The sequence below is a fragment of the Protopterus annectens genome, chromosome 1.part0 (assembly GCF_019279795.1).
Source record: "Protopterus annectens isolate FY-2018-M chromosome 1.part0, PAN1.0, whole genome shotgun sequence".
In the NCBI taxonomy this organism is placed as follows: Eukaryota; Metazoa; Chordata; order Ceratodontiformes; family Protopteridae; genus Protopterus; species Protopterus annectens.
This window is the reverse complement of record NC_056725.1, coordinates 1,868,415,991-1,868,437,989: the sequence shown is the minus strand read 5'-3', so window position 1 is coordinate 1,868,437,989 and position 21,999 is coordinate 1,868,415,991. Positions and strand designations below refer to the sequence as shown.

General features: G+C 40.0%; 1 protein-coding gene across 1 annotated transcript in view; it reads right to left on the bottom strand.

The window, feature by feature from the left end:
• CPLANE1 (ciliogenesis and planar polarity effector 1) overlaps window positions 1-21,999 on the bottom strand; it is a 4,248,669-nt gene that overhangs the window by 1,447,246 nt on the left and 2,779,424 nt on the right. Inside the window, exon 31 of the mRNA XM_044076333.1 lies at window positions 18,989-19,199. Coding sequence (XP_043932268.1) covers window positions 18,989-19,199 — 211 coding nt within the window. The remainder of the gene's footprint in view (window positions 1-18,988; window positions 19,200-21,999) is intronic.

Sequence of the window (21,999 nt, the reverse complement as noted above, 5' to 3'; positions counted from 1 at the left end):
GGAGCCCCAGGAGAATGCCTTAGCAAAGCATGATCTGAACCTAGAGAAGGAATCAAAGTTATAATGCTTTGTAAAAGTATTTACTGAGGACTAAGTAACAACTTCTAGACTCCAACCACTTCCAAAAAAACCACAAATAAAGCCAAGGCCCTGGCAAAGTGAGCCTTGAAGCTGTCTGGAATAGTTTTGTTATGGTGAGAATAACAAAAGTAATAGCCTTAAACAATAATGGCATAGTGAAAAATATTATACAGAGAATTAATAAGCAATTTTGTTGCATTTAAACTCAGTAATGCCAAGTAATGGAAAACTCTCAGATGGCTGTCCAAAACACAATCCATACTGCAGATTATTATTTCAAAGATTATATCTCTTCGGTAGAGTCTGATCCACATACAGATGTAACATCAATTCAGTTCAAAGCATAAAAAAGTTCCTCCAAACTTAAAGAGATACTGACAACTCCATAAAGGTAACAATTTCTATTGTATAGATGATCTACTTTTTAAACAAAAAACATCTGTATTAAATTATCACACATGACACAGACAATCATACATTTATATAAATTAAGAAAGATATAGTGGAAAGCACTCAAAGAAACCAAAAAACTGCTAGCAGAGTGCAACCAGCCAGAAAGAACACTCGGTACTTCTTTCAAAAGGTTTAATGACACGAGTAAATAATCCACATTACATTTATATAAATATATATAATATATAACATAAATTAAAACAAACCATACTGATATAATTTTAGTTGCAAACCTCACACATCACTTATAATCTATTCAGTCATTGCCAGTCAAGTATTACACAGCTCATTCAATTCCTGCCTTCTTATAAACCTTGTCCCTCCCCTGCATGTACTGTTCCCACAATTCCCATTTTTCTATATAATTTGTTCCTACTCTTTTCTACAGATCCCTATACCAGTTGTTTTATCTATGTCAGTAAATTCACTACTTTCAGTACAGCTGGTTTAGATTTTGATTTCCATTTTCTAGTAATTGCTTCTCTGGCAGCCACCATAATTAGACTCAGCAAGGTCTTGCTATACTAGGCAAGTCTGTATTTTCTATCATAGCTCAAGAAAACATTTCCTTAGTTACATAGGTTCATAGGTTGGTTCTAGGTTATCAGCCCTAGGGCCTATACAAGCCTAGCCATAACAATTCCCTGGCTATTTCTTCCCACAGTATTTACTTCCCTGGACCCCTGTCTAGCAGGGTGACTGACGTGATCCTAGAGGTGAATTTCCTATCTCCTGTCCAATCATCAAGGTTCCTTTTGAAGACAGCCAATGAGGTGTTCTGCTTGACATGTATGGGCAGTATATTCCAGAGTCTGGGGAGTCTCTGGGTCAGGAATCTATCCCTCCAGCATGTTTTGTTCATTGTGATGACAAGGTTTAGATCCCTGGAGTGTGTATCTCTGAGGGATTGGGATTTCTTTAAGTGTAGCATGTCCAACAGCTCTGGGTTTGACATGGCCTTGTATGTTAAGCAGAGATCGCCTCTGAGTAGACGATATGCGACAGAGTATAGGTGGAGTTTTTTTAGATGGTCAGCATAGGGCATCTGCTTTAGGCCTGTGATTCTTTTAGTGAGGTACTTCTGCGGCCTTTCCAGTTGTTGCAAATGTCTTGAGAGGTACATACCAAATGGGGCGTTGTATTCTATAATGGATCTAATGAGGGATGAGTACAGTGGGACAATGACCTCCTTTTTCCTGGATGAAAAGCCGTTAGTGAAGAGGTGTGCCACATAGAAGGATTTCCTGACTGTTGTGGCGATGTGGTTATCGAAGGTGAGACCACTGTCCACCTGTGTCCCTAAGTCTCATCACACTTGCAGTGTTTAGTGTACTGCCACCTATGTGGTAATTTTTTCCCAAAGGGGATAACTATACATTTCTTGGCATTGAGCTTAAGCCCATGGCTCTGGCAGCAAGCATCTGTTTCTGTAAGGCCCTTTTGTAGAATATCCACATCAATTGGGGATTCAATAATGGCTCCCAGTTTGCAGTCATCTGTGAACTTTGTTAGCCAGAGTCCCTTAGTGTTGGCCTGTACTTCAGAGAAGTAGATGCCAAACGAGAGCGGTCCCAGGACTGAACCCTGAGGTACACCACTTGTCTGGAGCTGGATTTGGAGTCAGCTACTTTTACAGTATGGGTTCTGTCAGTAAGCCAGATGGCAACCCATCGAGTGATGTAGGGATTAATGCCCAGCTTAGTAAGTTTATCTATGACTCCAGAGTGGGGGATGGTGTTGAAGGCGTTGGCGAGGTCCAGATAGGCTGTGTGTATCACCTTATCCTTGTCCACGGCTCTGGAGACTGATTCGAAGAAGTCAGTCAGGTTCAGGAGACATGATCGGCCCTTCCCGAACCCAAACTGCATGAGGTCCAGTGTTTGAAGGTTGCCAGTGTCTGTTTGCTCACTCAGTATCACTGACAAAGTCTTCCAACTCATTACACTCCCAGAAAATATGTTCCCAATTACTTATTTTTCCCCATCACACCTCCAACACTTGCTGTCTACCAGAGGAAAAAGTCTATGGAATCTACTTGGGGTATAAAATACATGTGTAAACACGCCCAAGCAAATATCTTAAATCTTCCAGACTTTGTCCCAGATTTGGGAGATGTACATATATCCCCCCATTGTGTCTTTGTGAACTGCTTATCCAGTCTCTCTTCCCAATCCTTTCTAACTTCCTTTGACTGATTATTATAGCTACCATGCAATACGTTGTATGCTCTATTAATTATTCATTTTTTAACAGCAGCTTCTGTTCTAGAGTCTACTAAAACCTCTACCAATTCTGTCATTCACTTAGGATCTCACTAATTGCTCTCCCTTTGCCTATACTCTGACATTAGTCCTTCATAGAGAAGGTAATCTGTTGTCTGCAGTCCAAATAAATTCTTGGCCTCTTCCCATTCTATTGCCTTTCCCTCTCTAATTATTTGCTCACAATACCTTGGCTCCTTTGCCAGTTTTCTCCAAAAAGTTCTAGCCCCCTCTTCTCTATTGTCTGTATCACTAACTGCAGTCATCTTTATCAGAAGAACCTCCTTTCTCCATTCCCGTGTTGGCTTAGTTCTTAGAATACTTTCTGCTACTTTATGAATATAATATTCTGTATGGATATTATTATTCTCGTTAAGGGTCTGCATCCAAACCCATTATCTCCTTCTTTCTTGAACTTCCCCACTGTTTTATCATCATCCCTTTCCACTTTGAATTATAAGTTTCTGCTTGTGCTATGTACAAGAGCCTTAACTGTGTAGCTCTGAAATACCCCTTCAAATTGAGTAATCCTAAACCACCTTGTACTATTGGCAGAATCAGCTTATCCCACTTGACCCTTGCTGTCTTTCCCTCCCAGATAAAATCTTACAGCTCTTTAATTGCTATCCACAACTTCTCTGGTTGGTAAAAACACCTGACCTGTGTATAAAACTAAAGGGCCTAAAAGACATTTTAACTGCTTGTATCTCACTATCCATATAACGGAGCTGTCAATTTCTCAATTTTTGTATTATCTTTTGTTTAGTCTCTTCTCACTTATCCTTAGCTGCCACACCAGAATCCTTTTTAATCCATACCCATAAGTACTTCATTTTCTCATGTTTAAATAAATTTGGATTATCCTGAAAGAAATTCATGTGTGGGTACATAATTTATATCTATTGCCTTTGTTTTAGCTTCATTAATTTTGTATCCTGAAAAATATGAGACTGCCTCAAAATGTTCCACAACACTGAAATGTCCTTTGCTGGTTTTATGAGGTGTAAAATAATACCTGAAAACAGAGTCAGCTTTTCTTGACTACCACACCAACTATATTCTTGAATTTCTGAGTCCCTTATTTTCTTTGTGAATGGTTCTAAATATAATACAAATAACAAAGGGGAAACAGGACACCCGTCTGGTTCCTCTGCTTAAACAGAAATTATCAGAAAGAAACCAAATCACTTTAATTTTCATCTCCAACCCCTCATATATCCTCCTAATCAACCTTATAATTTTATCATGGAATGCAAATGGTTTGGACTGCCCTGCTCATAAACTCCCAGCTTACTTTGTCAAATACTTTCTCTGCATCAAAACCAACCAACAACACTGGCATTTTCTTACAGTCTGCTTCCCTATGGATCAACAAGGTTCTGTTAATGTTGTCAAATGTTTGCTTACCCTCCACAAGGCCACAATGTTCCATTATATAACAATTTTGGCATCCCCTTTGCCACTCATTCAGCCATTATAGACACAAACACTTTATAGTCATGACTTAGGACTGCAATCGGTCTGCATGAAGCTGGATGTGATGGGTCTTTACCCTCTTTAGGTATTACAGTCACCACAGCTTTCTTCTAGGATGTTGGTGCTTCTCCTCCTCTTAAAATACTGTAAAACAAAACCTTCCAGATCTTTCTCAAATTTTCCCCAACTAGCTTCTAAACTTCCACAGGAACACCATCTGTTTTTGGGGACTTTCTTGTGGACTGGTTTTATATCACCATTTTCCACTTCTCCTATCCTGTTAGTAATTGAGCATTATCTACCTCTAACCTCGGCATATTTAATTCTTCCATAAACAGTTTCATTTGTACCTTTTCTTGACTTCCACATTTCTCTGCTTTATACATACTTTCAAAAAATGTCCGAAATATTTCTAGTACCACTATAGAATCTCTTGTTATCTTTCTTGTTATAGGCTCCCTAAGCTTGATAACCCTTTCTACTTTCTGTTGCCTAAGTCATTGTGCTAAAAGTTGTTGTGCTCTGGAGTTGCTGTCAAAAACAGTTGCTTAACAGCAATCTTTCTAAACTCATGCATATTATCGAGGTTATACCTTACTTCCTGTTTAGAATTCTGCAATTGCTCCTCTTCTTGCTCTGTGAGATTCCCCTTGTTCTGCAATACTTTAACATTTGCTAGTCCCGCTAAATAATTATTGTTGCTTCTTAACCATATCTCTCTCTCTCTCTCATTTCTACCATATTTTTGAACTCCAATTATCCCTACCTGTATTTTCAGAAGAAACTTCGATCTTCTCTAATAACTCCCAAATAATTTTCACTATCCATTCCTTAAATTCCTCTCTTTTCAACAGATAGGTGGGAAAGTGCCAGTGCCTCATTTTTGTTTCACTATCCTGCACTTTTATTTTAGTTATTACTGGACAGTGATCTGAAATAGTTATTGAATGTGTATCAAAACTTTCAGTTAAATACACGTTTCTCTGAAATGTAAGTTCTGTTTAGCCTAGCCCGGTATTTGTATCTTGGGGAATAATATGTAAATTCACTCAGCACTCCTACTTGTGAGTTCACATCTTCCATACCAAACATTTTCATAAATTACTCTACCCTCCTATTTTCCCTTCTGGGCCCTCCAGGCACATCTTCACTACTTCATATCAAATTCCAGTCCCTACCTATAAGTAATATTCCTTGCTGAAAGCTGATTATCTCTCCCAGAATTTTCTTAAGCTCCATTATAAGAGTTTTAGGCGGAATAAAAATGCATGCCATTGTAATTCTCCTCCCTTGCCAGAAGCCCATTAGTACTACAAATGTACCATTATTATCTTTTTTATCCTCTTCTATCACTACTGGAGCTCCTCTTGCAATTAATATAAGTAATCCTCTTTTCCTTTGTCCCAGATATTCCACTGAATAACCATCCTGAAAATCTTTGTTTATCAAATTCACATGTTCCTTTCTTTCCAAACATGTCTCCTATAGCATAGCTATTTGAAATCTACATTTTTTAATATAGTTCACTACTCTTTCTTTTTGTGTGTATATATATATATATATATATATATATATATATATATATATATATATATATATAGATAGATAGATATACACACACACGAGACCGTTAAGATTTAAAGATAATATGTAAAGCATCATTATGTTAAAAAAGTTACTATTCCCGCCTCTTATGTGGAACCGCTTTTTTTTTTTTTTAAGTATCTAGTTCCAGCGTTTGTGTTATATGCATACACAAATGTTTGGCAGGTTGATCTTTTATATAGTTATTTCTTGTCAGATCCATTTAAGCCTAGGTCACAAATTACAAAACATTTTTTTTTGTTTTATTGAAAGCCCTCAAAAATACACCCCTAAAACCTATTAACTTAATACTAACACATAAAACTATGCACATCTTCAAATACTGAAGTTTTACCATCTTACAGTAATAACTGTCCCAAACTGACAGCCAAATGCATGGACTTGGGTTAATCTAAAAAGAAGGTTATCCATACAAAGATGCATGGTACAGTCTGTGATTCTATTAAGTGTTGTCTGGTTTTGTCTAATCTTTATTGTTCTCTCAAAGTGAGAAAACATTATCTCCTGTCCAGTGAAAGAAAACCACTGAAAGTAGTATGCTGTTTTTATTGCTCTTTGTCAGACTGTCTCCATGGAGACATGAGAAGCATATATAAAGGTAATTCTACAAGCATTTATTTACTAGAGGAAAGCCTAGTTATATTAAATGTTCTTTTTTATTTATTTGCTTTCTTTTAAAACTTACTAAATTAAGCCAAGACCCTTCATACAGTCATTTCCCTTTGCAAGAATGAGAAAAAGCATATCAAGTTTTCTTGTATCATGCTCTTTTGACCAGACTTTACTTCGTTTTTATATGGCAGTAGCTACATTTCTTAAAATTGAAAAAGAAAGAGAAAATAAGGAAAAAAATAGGGGCATCTGTTTACTTTAGTGTCAACATTATGCTTGACAATAATTGAGAAAACTTTACTTTATAGCATGCAGATTTATATCATGCATTATAAAATACTACTGTTAAAAACATAATTTTGTTTCATTTATAGTTAACTCTCTCTCTCTCCTCTTTTGCTTTCCTAAGTGTTCTTTCAAATATTAATGACATGAAGTAGGGCATATTCTTTAAAGTCCACTACAAGTTTAACAAAGTCAAAAAAGTCCAATATTTCCAGGTTTTGTTGTTCTGTCATGTTTCACAAATATACTTAATGCTTTGTAATCCGATATTAATTCATCAATTTCTGAGTTGCTGGTTTTATTCCTGTTTAGCTCCATTCCCAAGTCCAGTCTCTCCAACATACCCTTGGTTCTTCTAGTCAACACTTGTGCTTTTTTCTCTTGAAACATTGGAAAAAGTTTCACTGGCACAATTTCTCTGTGGTCTTTATTACCAGAAGAACAAGAAGCAGAATCTCCTTCTGTTTCATGGCTCACTTTTTGCTGTGCAAGATTTTGTATTTCCTCCTTAGCGTGTTCTGCATCAAAAAATTATTTTGTCCTTCCAGAAAAAATATTCCGAAGATAGCTGGGTTCAGCAGTTTGAATGTCACACTTCCTTCTCAATATTCTCTGATTAATGGAATAAATTTACTCCTCTTATGCCTGGTGTACAGCGAGTAATCATTTTCCACAAACTCAACTGTCTCCCACTTTTAGTACTGTGTCCTTCTGTCACAGTTTTGTGAGAACTGGTGGGATTGAATCTTTACTATTAAAGGTCTAGGTTGCTTTCTCCTGGCCATGTATGGAGCATATACACAACGTGCCCTTTCAATTAACAACTCCTGTTGTGGAATACCATTCCAGTTGCTTATTTGTGCTTTCATAAAATTAATATAGTCTGTTCCTTCCAGCTTCTCTAGTACAGCAGTAAATCTCAGGTTTTCCCTACGTGCTCTGTCCTCTAATTCTATTATTATTTTTAAACATCTCTTCTTGAGCAGTCACATATTTAGTCAGGCTTTTCTTCATTTCAACCTCTGAGTTTTGCAGTTTTATCACCTCATCTGATTACCCATTTAAAGCTTCTTCCATTTTTTTTCAAGCTTTTGTTATTTGAGTTGATATACTCCATCAGTGTTTTATTTATTTTAACCTATAGGTTACTGGAAGTCATGTCTGGAGGTTGCATTGCATTTTGCTGAACAGCTGCAGAATTTTCCCCAGTCCGTGTTTTTTCCTCACTTTTTGTTGCTGATTTTTTCCAGGCGCTCTGCATTTCTTTGTTCCTGGCACCCAGGCAGTACGCTTACTAGCCAGTTACTGAAATGTACCCATAAACACAAAAGTCTACTGGCCCTCTCTTTTGAGTTTCTGTTTTCACACTGTGAGAGCTAGAGTCAAGCTTTTACTCAATGTATAGCAATATTGGAAGTCCAGATCTTGTTTGCTGCCCCTTAAACCTGCAAAGCAGGAGAAAAAAAATGACCAGAATCTGCGACTTAAAGCAACAGTTGTTCCATTAGCATCTTTCAATCCTTCAAAAGTCAAACAAGGAGGGGAGCTGAAGGGAGGGAAGATGAGGAAGAATGAAAATGGACAACACAGATGGAACTTTATGGTGAAAATATAACGTTTTTCACTGGTGTTGTCAATTTCATTCATTCCTCAACTGTTGGGACAGAGTCCCCAGCTGCCTAAACAATGGGAGGACTCTAAGGAAGGATATTCTTGAGTACCGCTGAACCAAAGGCTGCTCTTTCCCTAGAGACCAGATCTAATTTATAATGAGAAATAAAGGAATGAGGATTAACCTAAATTCCTGCTGCACAAATATCATCCAATGAGGATCTAAATAAAAAAGCTGAAGAAGTTGCCACAGACCTGGTGGAATGTGTTTTTGGTAAAGACAAACCCAATTTTTCATAAACAAATATAATACAAATCAACCATTTGGCTAAAGTCACTTTGGAAACTGGTTTGCCCTATTCTGATTCTGAAAAGGAGACACATAACTGTTCTGATGTCCTCAAATGTTTGGTTTTATGTAGATAAAAACGTAATTGTCTATGAACCTCCAAAAGGTGTAAAATATACTCTCATGTATTTGAGAAGTTTGGAAAGAGGACTGGAAGGTTGATAACTTGATTAATATTGGATTCTGACACCACCTTAGGAAGGAAGGAGGGATTGTTCCATAAGGATACTTTATCCTTATAAAAAATCAGATAAGGAGGTTTAGATGATAGGGCCTGTAATTCTGATACTCTTCTGGTGGAGGTGATAACCATTACAAAGATAGTTTTCCATATCAAGAGCTTTAGTTCACACTTAGTGGATAGTTCAAAGACGGACTGTGTTAAACCTTGCAAAACAATGTTCAATTCCCAAGGAGAAGTAGGATCCTTTACTGATGGTTTAAATAAGAAAGTCCTTCTTAAAAAGGCTTTGCAAAGTTTGGAAGAAGCTAAAGATGAGTTAATTACTCCTATATTAAAACTGGAGATGGCAGTTAGTTGCACTTTAACAGTGGAAGAACTAGGACCTTGACTGAAAATTGAAGCAAAAATTCAAGAACTTTAGGAAATGCTGCTGAAAAAGGGTCAAGATTCTTTTGCTGTGGCCAAATAACAAATCTTTTCCATTTACTTTTGTAAGGATTCCTAGCAGAAGCTTTATGGGATAACAGAAGTTGATGAACAAGGATGGAGATTCTGGGCTGTATCGCAATCAATGGAACTGGAGAAACAATGCGGTCAACTTTGGGTCTGAAATGTCTGGATGAATATTGTCTGTCAGGTGAGACAGTACGTCTGGGGCTGGATCCAGAATCTATGGAGGGTGAAGGAGATGAGGCCAAAGAAAGGAAAACCAATTGTAACGGGACCAAGATGGGGCAATAAGGATTATTGTGCTCTTCAATCAAGATGCTTTCTGAAGAAATATGGAGATTAGGAGTAATGGGGGGTAGGCATAAAGGAGACCAGAGGGCCAGTCATGAAGTAGATCATCCCTCTGTGACTCCCCCAGTGGGGAGGGGAGGATGGGGGCAAAGAACCTGCTGCACCTGTTCAGAGAAGATGCAAAGAGGCCGCAGCATGGTTGGCCCCATCGACAGAATATCTTCTCCGCCACCTTCATATTGAGAAACCACTCTTGAGGCATCAAAATAGACCTGCTCGACTTCTCTGAAGTCACGTTGGACTTCCCCAGGACGTGTGCTGCTATCAGAAAGCGGATGGATGAAATTGCTAATTGCCACACTCTCATACCTCCTCAACAAAGATGGTAAGATTCAGTTCTCCCTTGTCTGTTGATGTACCAGACTACTGACATGTTGTCCATCTGAATTGCAACTGTCCTGGTGGGAACAGTGTTGTGAAAGGCCTGCAATGCTAGGAGGACAGCTCTCATTTCCAGGCCATTTACATGCGTGCTGGCCTCTTGTGGGGACCAAATGCTTTGGACTGCTCTTCCCAAGAAATGCCCCTACTTGCTCTGGGAGGTGTCTGTCATCACTATCGCCTTAGGTTGGGGAGGAACAAAGGGACAGCCTTCTTGAATTTGACTGGTGTATCCACCATAAAAGGTAATTCTTGAAAGCTTGTGTTATTTTGACCTGAGTGGATAGTATGATGGACCAGTGGGTTGCAAGTGTCCACTGTAGAATTCTCATGTGGTACCATGCCAATGGAACCAGGATGATTGACACTGACATGGGCACTAAAGCTTGAAGAATCAATCAAGCTGACAGGAAAGAATTTTGAATGATCTTTTTGACTTGGAGGTGAACAGATTGAACTCTGGATAGAGGAAGATAAGCTGTGTAACTGACTATAATGAATAAGGCACAGATGAATTCTAGTGTTTGTGTTGGTTCGAGGTGAGATTTTTTTGTGATTGAATGAAATGCTCAGGTGACAGCATAACTGGAGTATGTAATCTCAAGCTTGAATCAGATTATGCCTGGTTGGAGCAGTTATGAGCCAGTTGTCCAAATATGGAAACACCTGGAATACTTGCAGTCTCAAGGAACCTATTATTTCCACTGGGGCTGTGGTGAGACCAAAGGGCAGAGCTCTGAATTGGTAATGTGATGGATTTCCAGCCAGAAGCATAGATATCACTTGGATCATCTGTTCATTTTGATGCAATATAATGCATCCTGTAGCTCTATCAAGAACATCCAATCTTCCTTGTGCAGGAATGGCAGAATGGCCTGAACTGTGACCATCCAGAACATTGTGTACTGAACCAACTGATTCAGACTGCTGAGATCCAAAATTTTTCTCCAGTCACGTTTTCTTCGGCACTAAAAACAATCTTGAATAAGTTTTGGACTTTTTCTGGTCTGGGGGGACCCCTTGGATGACTCTTTTTTTCTAACATCCTGTTTATTTCTTGTGTTGCTGCCTCCCTCTGACTGGGTGGACCACTGAGTATATTTTTTGAAACCAACGGGGGTGGATGAGAAAATGGTATTATATAACCTCTGGATATTATCCTCTTCACCCAAGAATCTTTTGTAATCTTTTGCCAGGCTCTATGGTGCAGGGATAAATGACCCCTGGCTGCCTTCAGAGACGGACAGTCAGGCCTCCTTTTAGTAGCACTGATGGGGCCTGTCAGAGAATCATCCCTGTATCCTTGGTTTTGCAGACCACCTCTGTCACAGGAGTGGTATATTCCATTAGAGTTCCCCCCATGCCCCTGAGGGAGCTGTCTCCACATGGATCTTGGAAGAGATCCTGGGACTTCTTGAACCTCATTTTCGGACTCCTTGATTTCTAGAGAAGGTCCTTTGAGGGGGGGGGGGGTGGATGTCCACAGCAGACAGGATTTTGCTCTAGTGCTCACACCTAAAGTGCATATCTTTTACTTTGGGATCAAATAATGCACTTCTGTCAAAAGAAGCATTAATGAAGGAAGATTTAAAGGGTTCTGTAAAGTCACACAATCACATACAGGCATGTCTTCTGATGGAAATGCCTGAACCCGATGCCCATGAGGTACTTTCAGCTACTTGGGAAAGAAGCCTCATAGATGACTTAGAATAGACTGGAGGGTAGCCAACCACAAGTCAATAGTGCCCTATGCCTTGGAGGATGTGGTCCCAGAGAAGGATTTGGCAACTTCCTTAATCAGATCCCTCTGGAGTCACATGAAGTGTGCCAAATAATTCAGTGATAGTAGGGCGAAGATCACTGAAGCATAGGGTCACTTCCCAAACCTGTCCAATGCCACAGACTCCCTGTTAGGGGGTGGACAGAAGAGCTTTGCTCCGCTAGTTCCTTTTTCATGGCTGCTACTATAACCACTGCACCAACCAGCACTTTGGGATAGACTTAATGGAATCCGGTTCCTTCCATGCCCATTGAGAGATCAAATCAACCCAAGAGGTAGATGGGCCAGCTCCAAAAGCCTCCAGGAATATCGACTCTTCTTGGGAAAGGTTGTCAGGGCACCAACCACCCTTTTGCTTTAGCAGTTCTAGGATGTTTCCAAATGACATCATCAGGTGGTGATCTTGGAGACAATTCCCCCTTATAAAAGTCTGTAACTTCTGTGACAGACTCTTGTGGAGAATCTGAGTGCCTCCTTTTGCACTTTTTCTTCCTGGGAACTTCTTTGGTGGGATACCTCAGGGAAGTATTAGAAGAAATTAGTATTCCCTGCTGGGTATCCTGTTGACTTATTTGAGCTGGTTTCCCCAGTGGCACAGTTGGCTGAGGCTCTAGACACAGAGATGAATGTAGTTGGGTAGTCAGAGCTGAAGAGGGGAGAGAAATCAGAACTCTAGGAATAGAAAAAGCTCTCTCCACTACCTTGAATGTAGAATGTCTTGGAGAGAAGGAGATCAATGGCTACAAGAAGACATGCTTACAGACAGTAGGCTCCCTCCAAATCGAAGACAGGCTACTCGAAGAGGGAGTCAAAGCCAAGCTATCTACAGCCGAAGCGCTGAGGGGCTGAGAAGGCTCTGCCAACTTCAGAGTTGACTCCAGATGTGGCACTATCTCTATGGCTCTAAGAGTCATCCAGCTTCAAAGTGCTCGGCACTGGTCCACTCTGAGATTCACCAGAGTTGAAGATACTAGTATCTTCGAACCCGATGCAGACAATTCCAGAATCGTGGGATCCAACAGCTCCAAAACAAATGGTTGAATCGGAAAAGGAGCCACTAAAGGGCAATAGTACTGATATGGGTCTCTGTACTCGATGAGGTTGGAGCCAGAAGAACCGCCTTTGAATCTGCATCAAGAGGAACATCCTCATCAACCTCTCCACATCAACCTAGGTCAGACTCTTGGAGGATCTTACAAAGGATGCTGTTGAAGATGGTCAGGAATGGTGGTGGTGTCTCGGTGACCATTCTAAAAAGGGTGAAGGTAGCTGACAAGAAAAGATCCAGGACCAGTTGTGGTGATCAGCTGCAAGGTGATTTTTCTTGCCGAGGTTTTGGATTCAAAGAGGTCAGATCCAACACTTTTGTTACTTTACTAGGAGGTCCAGATACAGGAGCCAAAGAAGAGGTCAGATCCAGGTAATGTTCCTAGATTCTTTACGAAGGGACTCTCTCCCCTTATCAGTTTTTTTTGGGGTTTGAGCCCAAAATGATGCTGAAGCAGACTTGGAGGGAAGCAAACTTCTCAAAATTAACTTTTTTCTATCAATCATGGCTCTTGGATTAAAGACCTTACAGATGTCACAATTAGAGTCAAGGTGCACTGGGCATAAACAATACACACACTTTGAATGTGCATCAGATAACAGTATCTTGTGGCCACCAGCCACACACATCTTGAACCAGAAGGTTTCTCTGACATTGTTTAAAACAGTAAAGAAAAAGGCAGAAGATTAATAGCAAAGAGTTTTTTTTTTTTTAATTAAATTAAGAAAGGGAAATGCCAACTATGGTAATTAAGAGGTGCTTTAAGTATGATAAAGGGAGGATACCAGCAATGGTAACAAAAAACTACACGTAAGAAAATGATAATTAAAGGGAGGATAGCGTTGGAAAGGTTATAAAGTTATAAAAATCAGAAAGTTATAAAGGCTTTAAAGATATAAAGATAATAAAGTTCTAACTCACAAGAATAAATGCTAATGCTCAAGAGTATGCAGTGACCACATCCATAGGGTAAGGTGGCAAACAAGATCTGAGGTATGTTTGGTGGCTAGGGCAGTATGGGTAAGGGAGGAGCTTGAGAATTTCAGTGTTCGATGAGCTGGAAGCAGCAGCTGAGTTGGATTTGAGGATTGGATCCGAACCTAACAGCTGAAGAATGAATAAAAATGACATCAGATCAAAAGCTTCTAGTTTCTCAGCTTTTGTATTATCTTTTGTTTAGTCTCTTCACATATCCTTAGCTGCCATAACAGAATCATTTTTATCCCATACTCCTAAATACTTAATTTCATCATGTCCCAATAAGTATGGATATTGCTGAACCAATTCATGTATGAGTACATAGTTTACAGGTACTGCCTTTGCCTTCATTCATTTTAAATTTCAAAGAGCTGAAACTGTCAAAGAATGTTCCACAACACTGAGATGTCCTTTTCAGGTTTTATCAGGTATAAACTAATGTGGTCTGGAAATAAAGCCAACTTTTCTTGATTACCGTGCCAATTATATCCTTGAATTTCTGAGTCCTTTATTAGAGCTGTTATGTGCTCCAAGAAGAAAATCCAAAAAGTAAAATCACTCAGAATTGAGAAAAGTGCCAATCATTAACGGACCGGAGTTCCGCTGTGGTGACCCCTAACCGGGAAAATCCGAAAGACAAACAAAAACAACTTACACTGTTGAATGAGTAGGCTAGAAGTGAATGCTAAATTGAAGAAATCTTTAAGAGTAACCTTTTATTTTGAGGCAGCCAAAAAGAAATGATAAAAGCATGTAGTGCGCTTCATTCTATAGTCAAGGTGCCCTTTAATAGCCACACTGTAAGAGTACAACCACACATCCTGAGGGACATTAACTCATTCTCTCCAGTACAACTCTTTTGAGTGTGTACCTTTAACTCCTAGTGGGTGTGGCTTGAGCCTTTAAAAATGAAGTTATCACCTAACAATTCTAACAAATACTCATTGACTGAGGTCAAATATCAATACAATTGTGTTTACCATCACGTATGCTTCAAGATAAAATATTCTGATACCTTGTATGTAGCATGGTTTTAGAATTATTAATGCAAGTATGAACAAGCAATATTTGACGCCTAGAGGAGCAGTAACAGGTGACTGCAGATGCACCTGGAGGCGTCACTCGGATGTAATGAGTGCTGAAAGCATACAATCAAGATGAATGTCCAACTCCTAACAATATTCCAAATCATATACAACTTTTTGCAGCAGTGATCCTTTTCTTGTACAAAGATCACTTAACATTTAAGGAAACGTATAACATAGACATTAATACATTTATATAAATGAAATCAAACCATACTGAAACATTTTTAGTTGGAAACATTATACATGTCATAGCTCCCAATATGAAAATTCAAAATTGTAGCCATTTGAACTTTAATGTGGAATAGCTACAGCCTTTGTGAAAGCATTCAGACAAGAATTCCAAGATGGACAGAATGGGAGCAGAAGACAGATCCAAACCCATGGAAATGGCCCAAACAGAAAATCTTTTCCATTTGCTAAGATCTATTTTTTGCAGCAGGTTTCTGTGAAGTTGATATAATCTCAACAACCATATCGGAAAGGCTAGCACATCTGGCTAGAAATGGAGAAACTAAGTGATTAGCTACATGGTGTTGTGGTCCAGAGAAGGCAATCTGGATGGATGATATAGATCTGCATGCTGAGGCAGCATCCAAGGGGGATGAACTAGTACAGACTAAAGGAAGAAGAACTATGTTTGTCAGGGTCAGAAGGGGACGATGAGGAAAATTTGGACTTGTATTGTCTGGCTTTCTGAATGAACTTGTTCATAAGCAGTAATGGGGGAAAAGTGTAAAGGAGGCCCGGGTGCCATTTGTGGATTACAGCATCCCTCGGTGATTGACCGTGTGGAGGGATCAGGGCAAAGTAACTGCAGAACTTGTTAAGGTAAGAGGCAAATAATTCATACCAAGGTTGGCCCGAGTGACAAAAAATTCCTGCTGCCACTAATGGATTGAGGGACCACTTTTAATCAGTTAGGATAGTCCTGCTCAATTTGTCTGCCAGAACACTGGAAGACCCCAAGATGTGCATTGTTATCAGAAAGCAGTGTGAAGACATCGCCCACTGCCAAACTCTCAGGGTCTCGATACAAATGGTAAGAATGGGTTCCTCCTAGTTTGTTGATGTACCATACAACTGCCATACCGTCTGTCTATATGGAAATCACACACTTGGGGAGGACATCCTGGAATGCCTGCAACGCTAGGAGGAACACCCTCCTCTCCAAGACAATGATGTGAAGATTGGCCTCAAAGTTTGACCATGTGACTTGGACCATCTTCTCTTCAAAATGCCCCCACCCTAGAAGGGAGGCATCCATGGTTACTACTGCTACCAAGAGATCTGGGTGAAAAGGTCATCTCTTGGTTACTGAAGGGGAGGTTATTCACCAGGTAATGTGTTGCCTGCAAATCCTTGTGAGTTGAATCTTCGCATGTAATGGCTGAAAGTTCTGGGACCATTGTACTGCTAGAGTTCACTGAACTACTCTCATAGAGTAATGGGTTAGTGGAATCATTAGAATTGTGGATGCCATTAGGCCTAGTAGATGCAGGATCAAACGTGCTGGAGGAAACGAATGATGAAATACCTGCATGGCCATTAGATGCAAAGTTATAACCCTGTAGAGAGGAAGGCTGACAATTTGTAGAGCTGTGTCATGGCATCCAATGAATTACATCTGTTGGGTTCGTAATAGCCGACACTTGGAGAAGTTTGCTGTTATACCTAGGTCCAGTAAAAACTGGAGCGGAAGGTCCAACTAATGGGGAAGCAGATGCTCAAAGGGAGCAGATAGAAGCTAACTGTCATGGTAAGTGAAGACTTGGATCCCTAGGTACGCACAAGTGCACCGCTACCACTGCCATTATCTTGGTGAACACCCTGGGGGCTGTGGTGAGACTGAAAGGCAGAGCTCTGAATTGGAAGTGACTGGCTCCCAGCCAGAAAAAGAGGGTTCTCCTGAGCACTTCTCTATCTTTACATTATAGTAAGCATTCTGGAAATCTACTGAGCACATCTAATTGTTTTTCCTTAGTAGCGGTGATATGGACTGAACTGTGACCATCTGGAATTTGGCATGTTTTATGAACTAATTCAAGACTGAGATCCAAAATTGGTCTGAAGTCCCTTGTTTTCTTTGGTACTAAAAAGAACCTTGAGTATACTCTGGATTCTAACTAGTCTCGGGGGCCTTGTTGGATAACTCTTTTTTTCTAACAGCTTGAGAATTTCTGCTGTTGCTGGTTCCCACTGACTGGGTGGTACGTTGAAAACAACCTTTTTTTTTACTGGAGGAAGGGAAAAGGGAATAGAATAGCCTCTGGAAATTATCTTCAGCACCCACAAATCTTTTATGTTTTGCCAGGCTTGAGGGTGCAATAAGTGTCCCCCGACCGCCTCTAGAGTGCAGCAGTCAGGCAAACCCTCAGGGACACTGATAGGGCCTCTCAGTAAAAGGAGCGTGGAAGCCCTAGTTATGTGGTCTGCCTCTTGGCCAACATCTATTGGAATTTCCTCCATCTTTGTCACGTGGAAGCCTATCACCAAGAGTCTCATAACAAGAGCTCTGTGACTTACAAAATCACATTTTTTTTCCAGTCCTCTGATTCCTACAAAAGGATATTTGGGAGTGGGATGAAAAACAGATACACACTGCAGAGATTCTTAGTGTGTCTTTAACTTTAGGTCCAAAAAATGTGGAGCCATCATATGGAGAACTGAAAGAGGACTTTTTAAAGCATTTTGTGAAATGACAAATACGCATCCAGGCATGTTGTCTTACTGCAAGACCTGTGCCTGCCACTCTAGCCGAGTCATCAGCTACATTAGAAATTAGATGCATGGCTACATTAGAGGCTTACTGCAGAGTAGAGAGCTGGGAGGCCACTTTCTTCTGAGCATCCGCAGGCAATACTCTGGAAAAGGTCAAGTCTCTTTGGAATCTGATGACATGTGCCAAGTAATTCAGTGAACTAAGGGTAAATGCCACTGACGGGCAAGTCCATTTCCCAAACTTGTCTAATTCCCCAGACTCCCTGTTAGGGAGATGGACAGAGGAACTTTCCTTGGATAATTCCTTTTTGGTGGCCAGTGCTATGACTATAGCACCCACTGGTAGACATTTACTCCAATGTTTCCTGCCCTTCGGAGCTACTAAAATCCTGTCCAGCCTCCTGGGTATCGGCTCCAGAACATCAGGGTCCTTTCAAGCTAGCTACACTGATAACATGATCAACAGCTGGATAATGTTGAGCCGGTACCGAAGGCTTCCAAAAATAAAGATTCCTCCAGTGAGGGATCTTCACTGAAACATCCCCTTTCTCTGTTTCATACGCTTGAGGATTTCACCAAAGGTGACATCTTCTGAGGTGGGGGGTGGGGGGACCTCTCACCTTCATCCAAGTCCCTATCCTCAATGAAACACTCCAGAGCGGAAATGAACTGGTTCTGTTGGGAGGTCAGAGGGTTCAGAATGAGACTGGGGCTAATGTAGCATGTGGTTTCAGAAGCCCGAAGTCCCTACTGTCCCTGTCTGGCAAGATGATGAGAATAGTAGCAGTAGTAAGATCTAGTTGGGGTTTCGGTGGAATCAAGCTAGATGAAAATGCCTTCTCACTGGGTATGCCCAAAACCCTTTCAAAAGCATTGAAGGCCAAAGCCACTATTGATACTGATGGTCTCCCAGCATCAGAACATGATACAGAGCCCTCGACACCCAAGTCCCAATCCTGAGGCTGATCTTGGACCCACATTACTCTAACTGACCACCATTCAAAAGAGTTGAGGGAGGGTAAAAAGAGTTAAAAAGTCTCCTAGCATCAGAATGGCACTGTGGTGAGTGCTCAGATTTCCTCTCCATCATCTTTATGCAGGAAGAGAAACGGCACCAGGATATAGATAAAAGGAAAGAGTTAGGGACAAAGAAAAATATAAATGAAAAAAAAATCTATCTGGAGTTTTGCTATTTAAACTGGGACTGCATTTTATTTTAAGCTAAACATCACAACTGCAAATGCCAACTTACTACTATGGCTGACAAATCTGTTTACCTGCATTAGTCTTACTACTTCATCCTGAATGATTTGCCTAATATTTTCTGATGCACCAAGATGCTGAGGTAGAGCCTCTCTTCTCTGCAAAGATTTTGTTGCCATTCCAGTAACCAAAGCAGAAGGCGAAGGACTTGTCGGTATATCTGAAAATGACTGAACATTTCTAGCAGAATGGCCATCATCTGAAAAAACCATGGCTGGTATTCCACTGATAAATGAAGTAAAAGGAAAAGTAAGTATGCATAACATTATAAGCAGTCATATTAAGAAACAATAAAATCAGAATTACCTAAAAAGACAGATTTTACTTGTATTTGCCAAAATGGTGAAATTATTAAATAAACAGTGCCAGAAGGAGCTCTCTCTCATTATTACAGTTTGACTGTTTATTATCTGTTGATCAGAAATAGTTCTCAGACTCTTCAGCCACAACACAGGCCTGGACGCACAAACATGGAACAATATTTGAAAACAAAATGAAGAAAAAAAAGAGTAAGGTGACAGACACACAACCACAAACATATCTATATTGCACTGATGGGTATAACATACTGTGCATTTTTACCAGAATATGTTGTGAAAGGAACACTGAGAAACAGGACTAACTGTCAAGTTTATGACCTACTGTCCATTAAAAAAGCTTGTCTGCTGCAACTCCATGTATATCATGTTTATTTCTGAAGGAAGTCAATCACTGTCATCTCCTAATAGTAAGGGCAAGTTTATTCCATAATACTGGAAGGCACTGAATAATTTATCTGTAATATTTGTTCATATTATTGTCATTTATTGTTAGTATTAAGGTCTCAAATGAAGTATCGCCCCCAGCAAAATGTGTGCCAGGCACAGACTTTCAAATAGAACTGTATTTGACACTGTCTTGTAGACTAGGCAGAGGCCATTTCTAAGTAACCTGCAAAAACAGGTTCACGGGTTGTATAAAGTGATTACTGGGCTAATGGACCTAAGAGGGCTTTTTAAGCCTAGTCAAGTTTTCCCATTTGTAAATGACAGGATAAATTACCCGGGGGCATCTAGTTGTGTTTAGGTGACAGAGCATTCACAAGCTGCCTCTGTCCAACAGGGGCATAAAGGTGCCAGTCCAGGGATAAACTTATGATTCCCTATCAATTTGTTCAGGTTGTGTTTGAACAGAGAGGATAAACTCTGCTTCCAATAGACAGGAAGACTGTGCCAGTGTGGGGTAGTTTCTGAGACACATACCTGTCCCTCCAACATTTTCTATTTATGTCGCAAACAAGGTTTAGGTCCCTGTATCAGGTATTTGTAATGCTTTTAGGTTTGTGGACGTGCAGCAAGTCACACAATAAGGGATCAGAGGGTGGCTTGTAAGCCAGACATAGTTCACCCCCATTAGTCTGTAGGAGAATGAGTATAAAGATAAAGCTTTGAGGCAGCCTGCATATCTCATGTGGTTCATTCCTTCTATTCTTTTTATAAGGAACCACTGTCAGTGTTCTAGTTGTTGCATGTGCCAGGTAAGATACATACCAAGTGGAGCACTGTACTCAATGACTGATCTAAAAAGGGCTACATGCATCGAGATGATATCTTTGGACCAGGATGCCAAATCCTTACTAATGGGTTGCGCAATAAAGAATGACTTCCTTACAGCAGTAGCATATCTCTCAGCTTCTCAGAGCAAGAAATATGTACAAAGCCATAAATAATGGGGGACAAAAGCTGCAAATAGGGAACATTTTAAAATATTGATAGAATAACAGGTTTTGCATTAGCATGAACTTTCTGAAGGATATGAAGTCTAAATTTCAAATGTCAGTCATTATTTTCTGAGTTCAATTTTCAATGATTTGCCAATGATCTGTCAGGAAAACCACAATTTTATGAGAGAAAGGCCAAAAATATGAAGCAAAAATCTGGACACACTGTGAAAAATCTGTACAGTTGAGAGGTATGAGCAGTAGACACATGATGGTCAAAGGTCACGTTATTGTCCATAAATGTTCCCAAGTCCCTAATTATTGGGTCTACTCATAGGGATGTATTGTCTATGTGGTAATTTCCAGGACTGGTCGACTTTCCAAAAGATATTATCATGCATTTTTCTGTATTCAGTTTTAGACAATGGCACTCCCACCAATTATTAGCTTGTGACAAGCCCTCCTTGAGGGATTCTATAACTACAGCACATTTGCAGTCCTGACAACTTTACACAGGCACAGAAAATCAATAAACAAGCAAAATAACCCACTGGTCAATCACAACAAAATACTCAAATCTATATTTGGTGATTCACAAGATCAGAAGAGATTAGGTTACTCTCCACTGTCACCAGAATGCAGACGTAACCTTTCTAACTGTAAAATAACTAAAATTGAGCCCAATGTGCAAGAATTTCAGCAACTACAACAGTAAAAATACTAGCAAACACTTAGAATTTAAATGGCCAAAGTGATGTACCACAGGGTTGTGAGCTCTTCTTTTTAGATGTAAAAGTGAGTTTGACTTCCACATCCGCTTTGCCTACTGTATGCGTCTAAGCAAGAAACCAGACAGAGCTGTTGGGTTTCCCCAGATTTACACTGTTGATTTTATAGTGAGAAAACTTTGTGGTCAGTCAAACTGTGTCAGGTGTTTGACAGATGCATGCCAAATGGGGCATTATATTCAATGACTGGCCTACTGAGTGCAGTGTACAGTGGAATGATCACCTCCCTAGATCTGATTTTCATACCCTTGCTGATAAGTTATGCTCTAAAAGAGGAGGACTTTCTAGCAGGTAACGTAGTGGTCAAATGACTACTCATTGTCTACATATATGCTCAGGTCCCTTAATACAGAGTCAATTTTCAGGAGAGTGTTGTTGGCGTGACAGTTGCAGGAGATATCCTGCTTGCCTTAGAATAAAATTATGCACTTTTTGGCATTTAGTTTTAGGCCATGGTTTTCACACCATCTATTTGTTTCTGACAGGCCTTCCTGGAGGATCTTGGTGTCTTCTGGAGAGTTTTTGATGGCACTGAGTT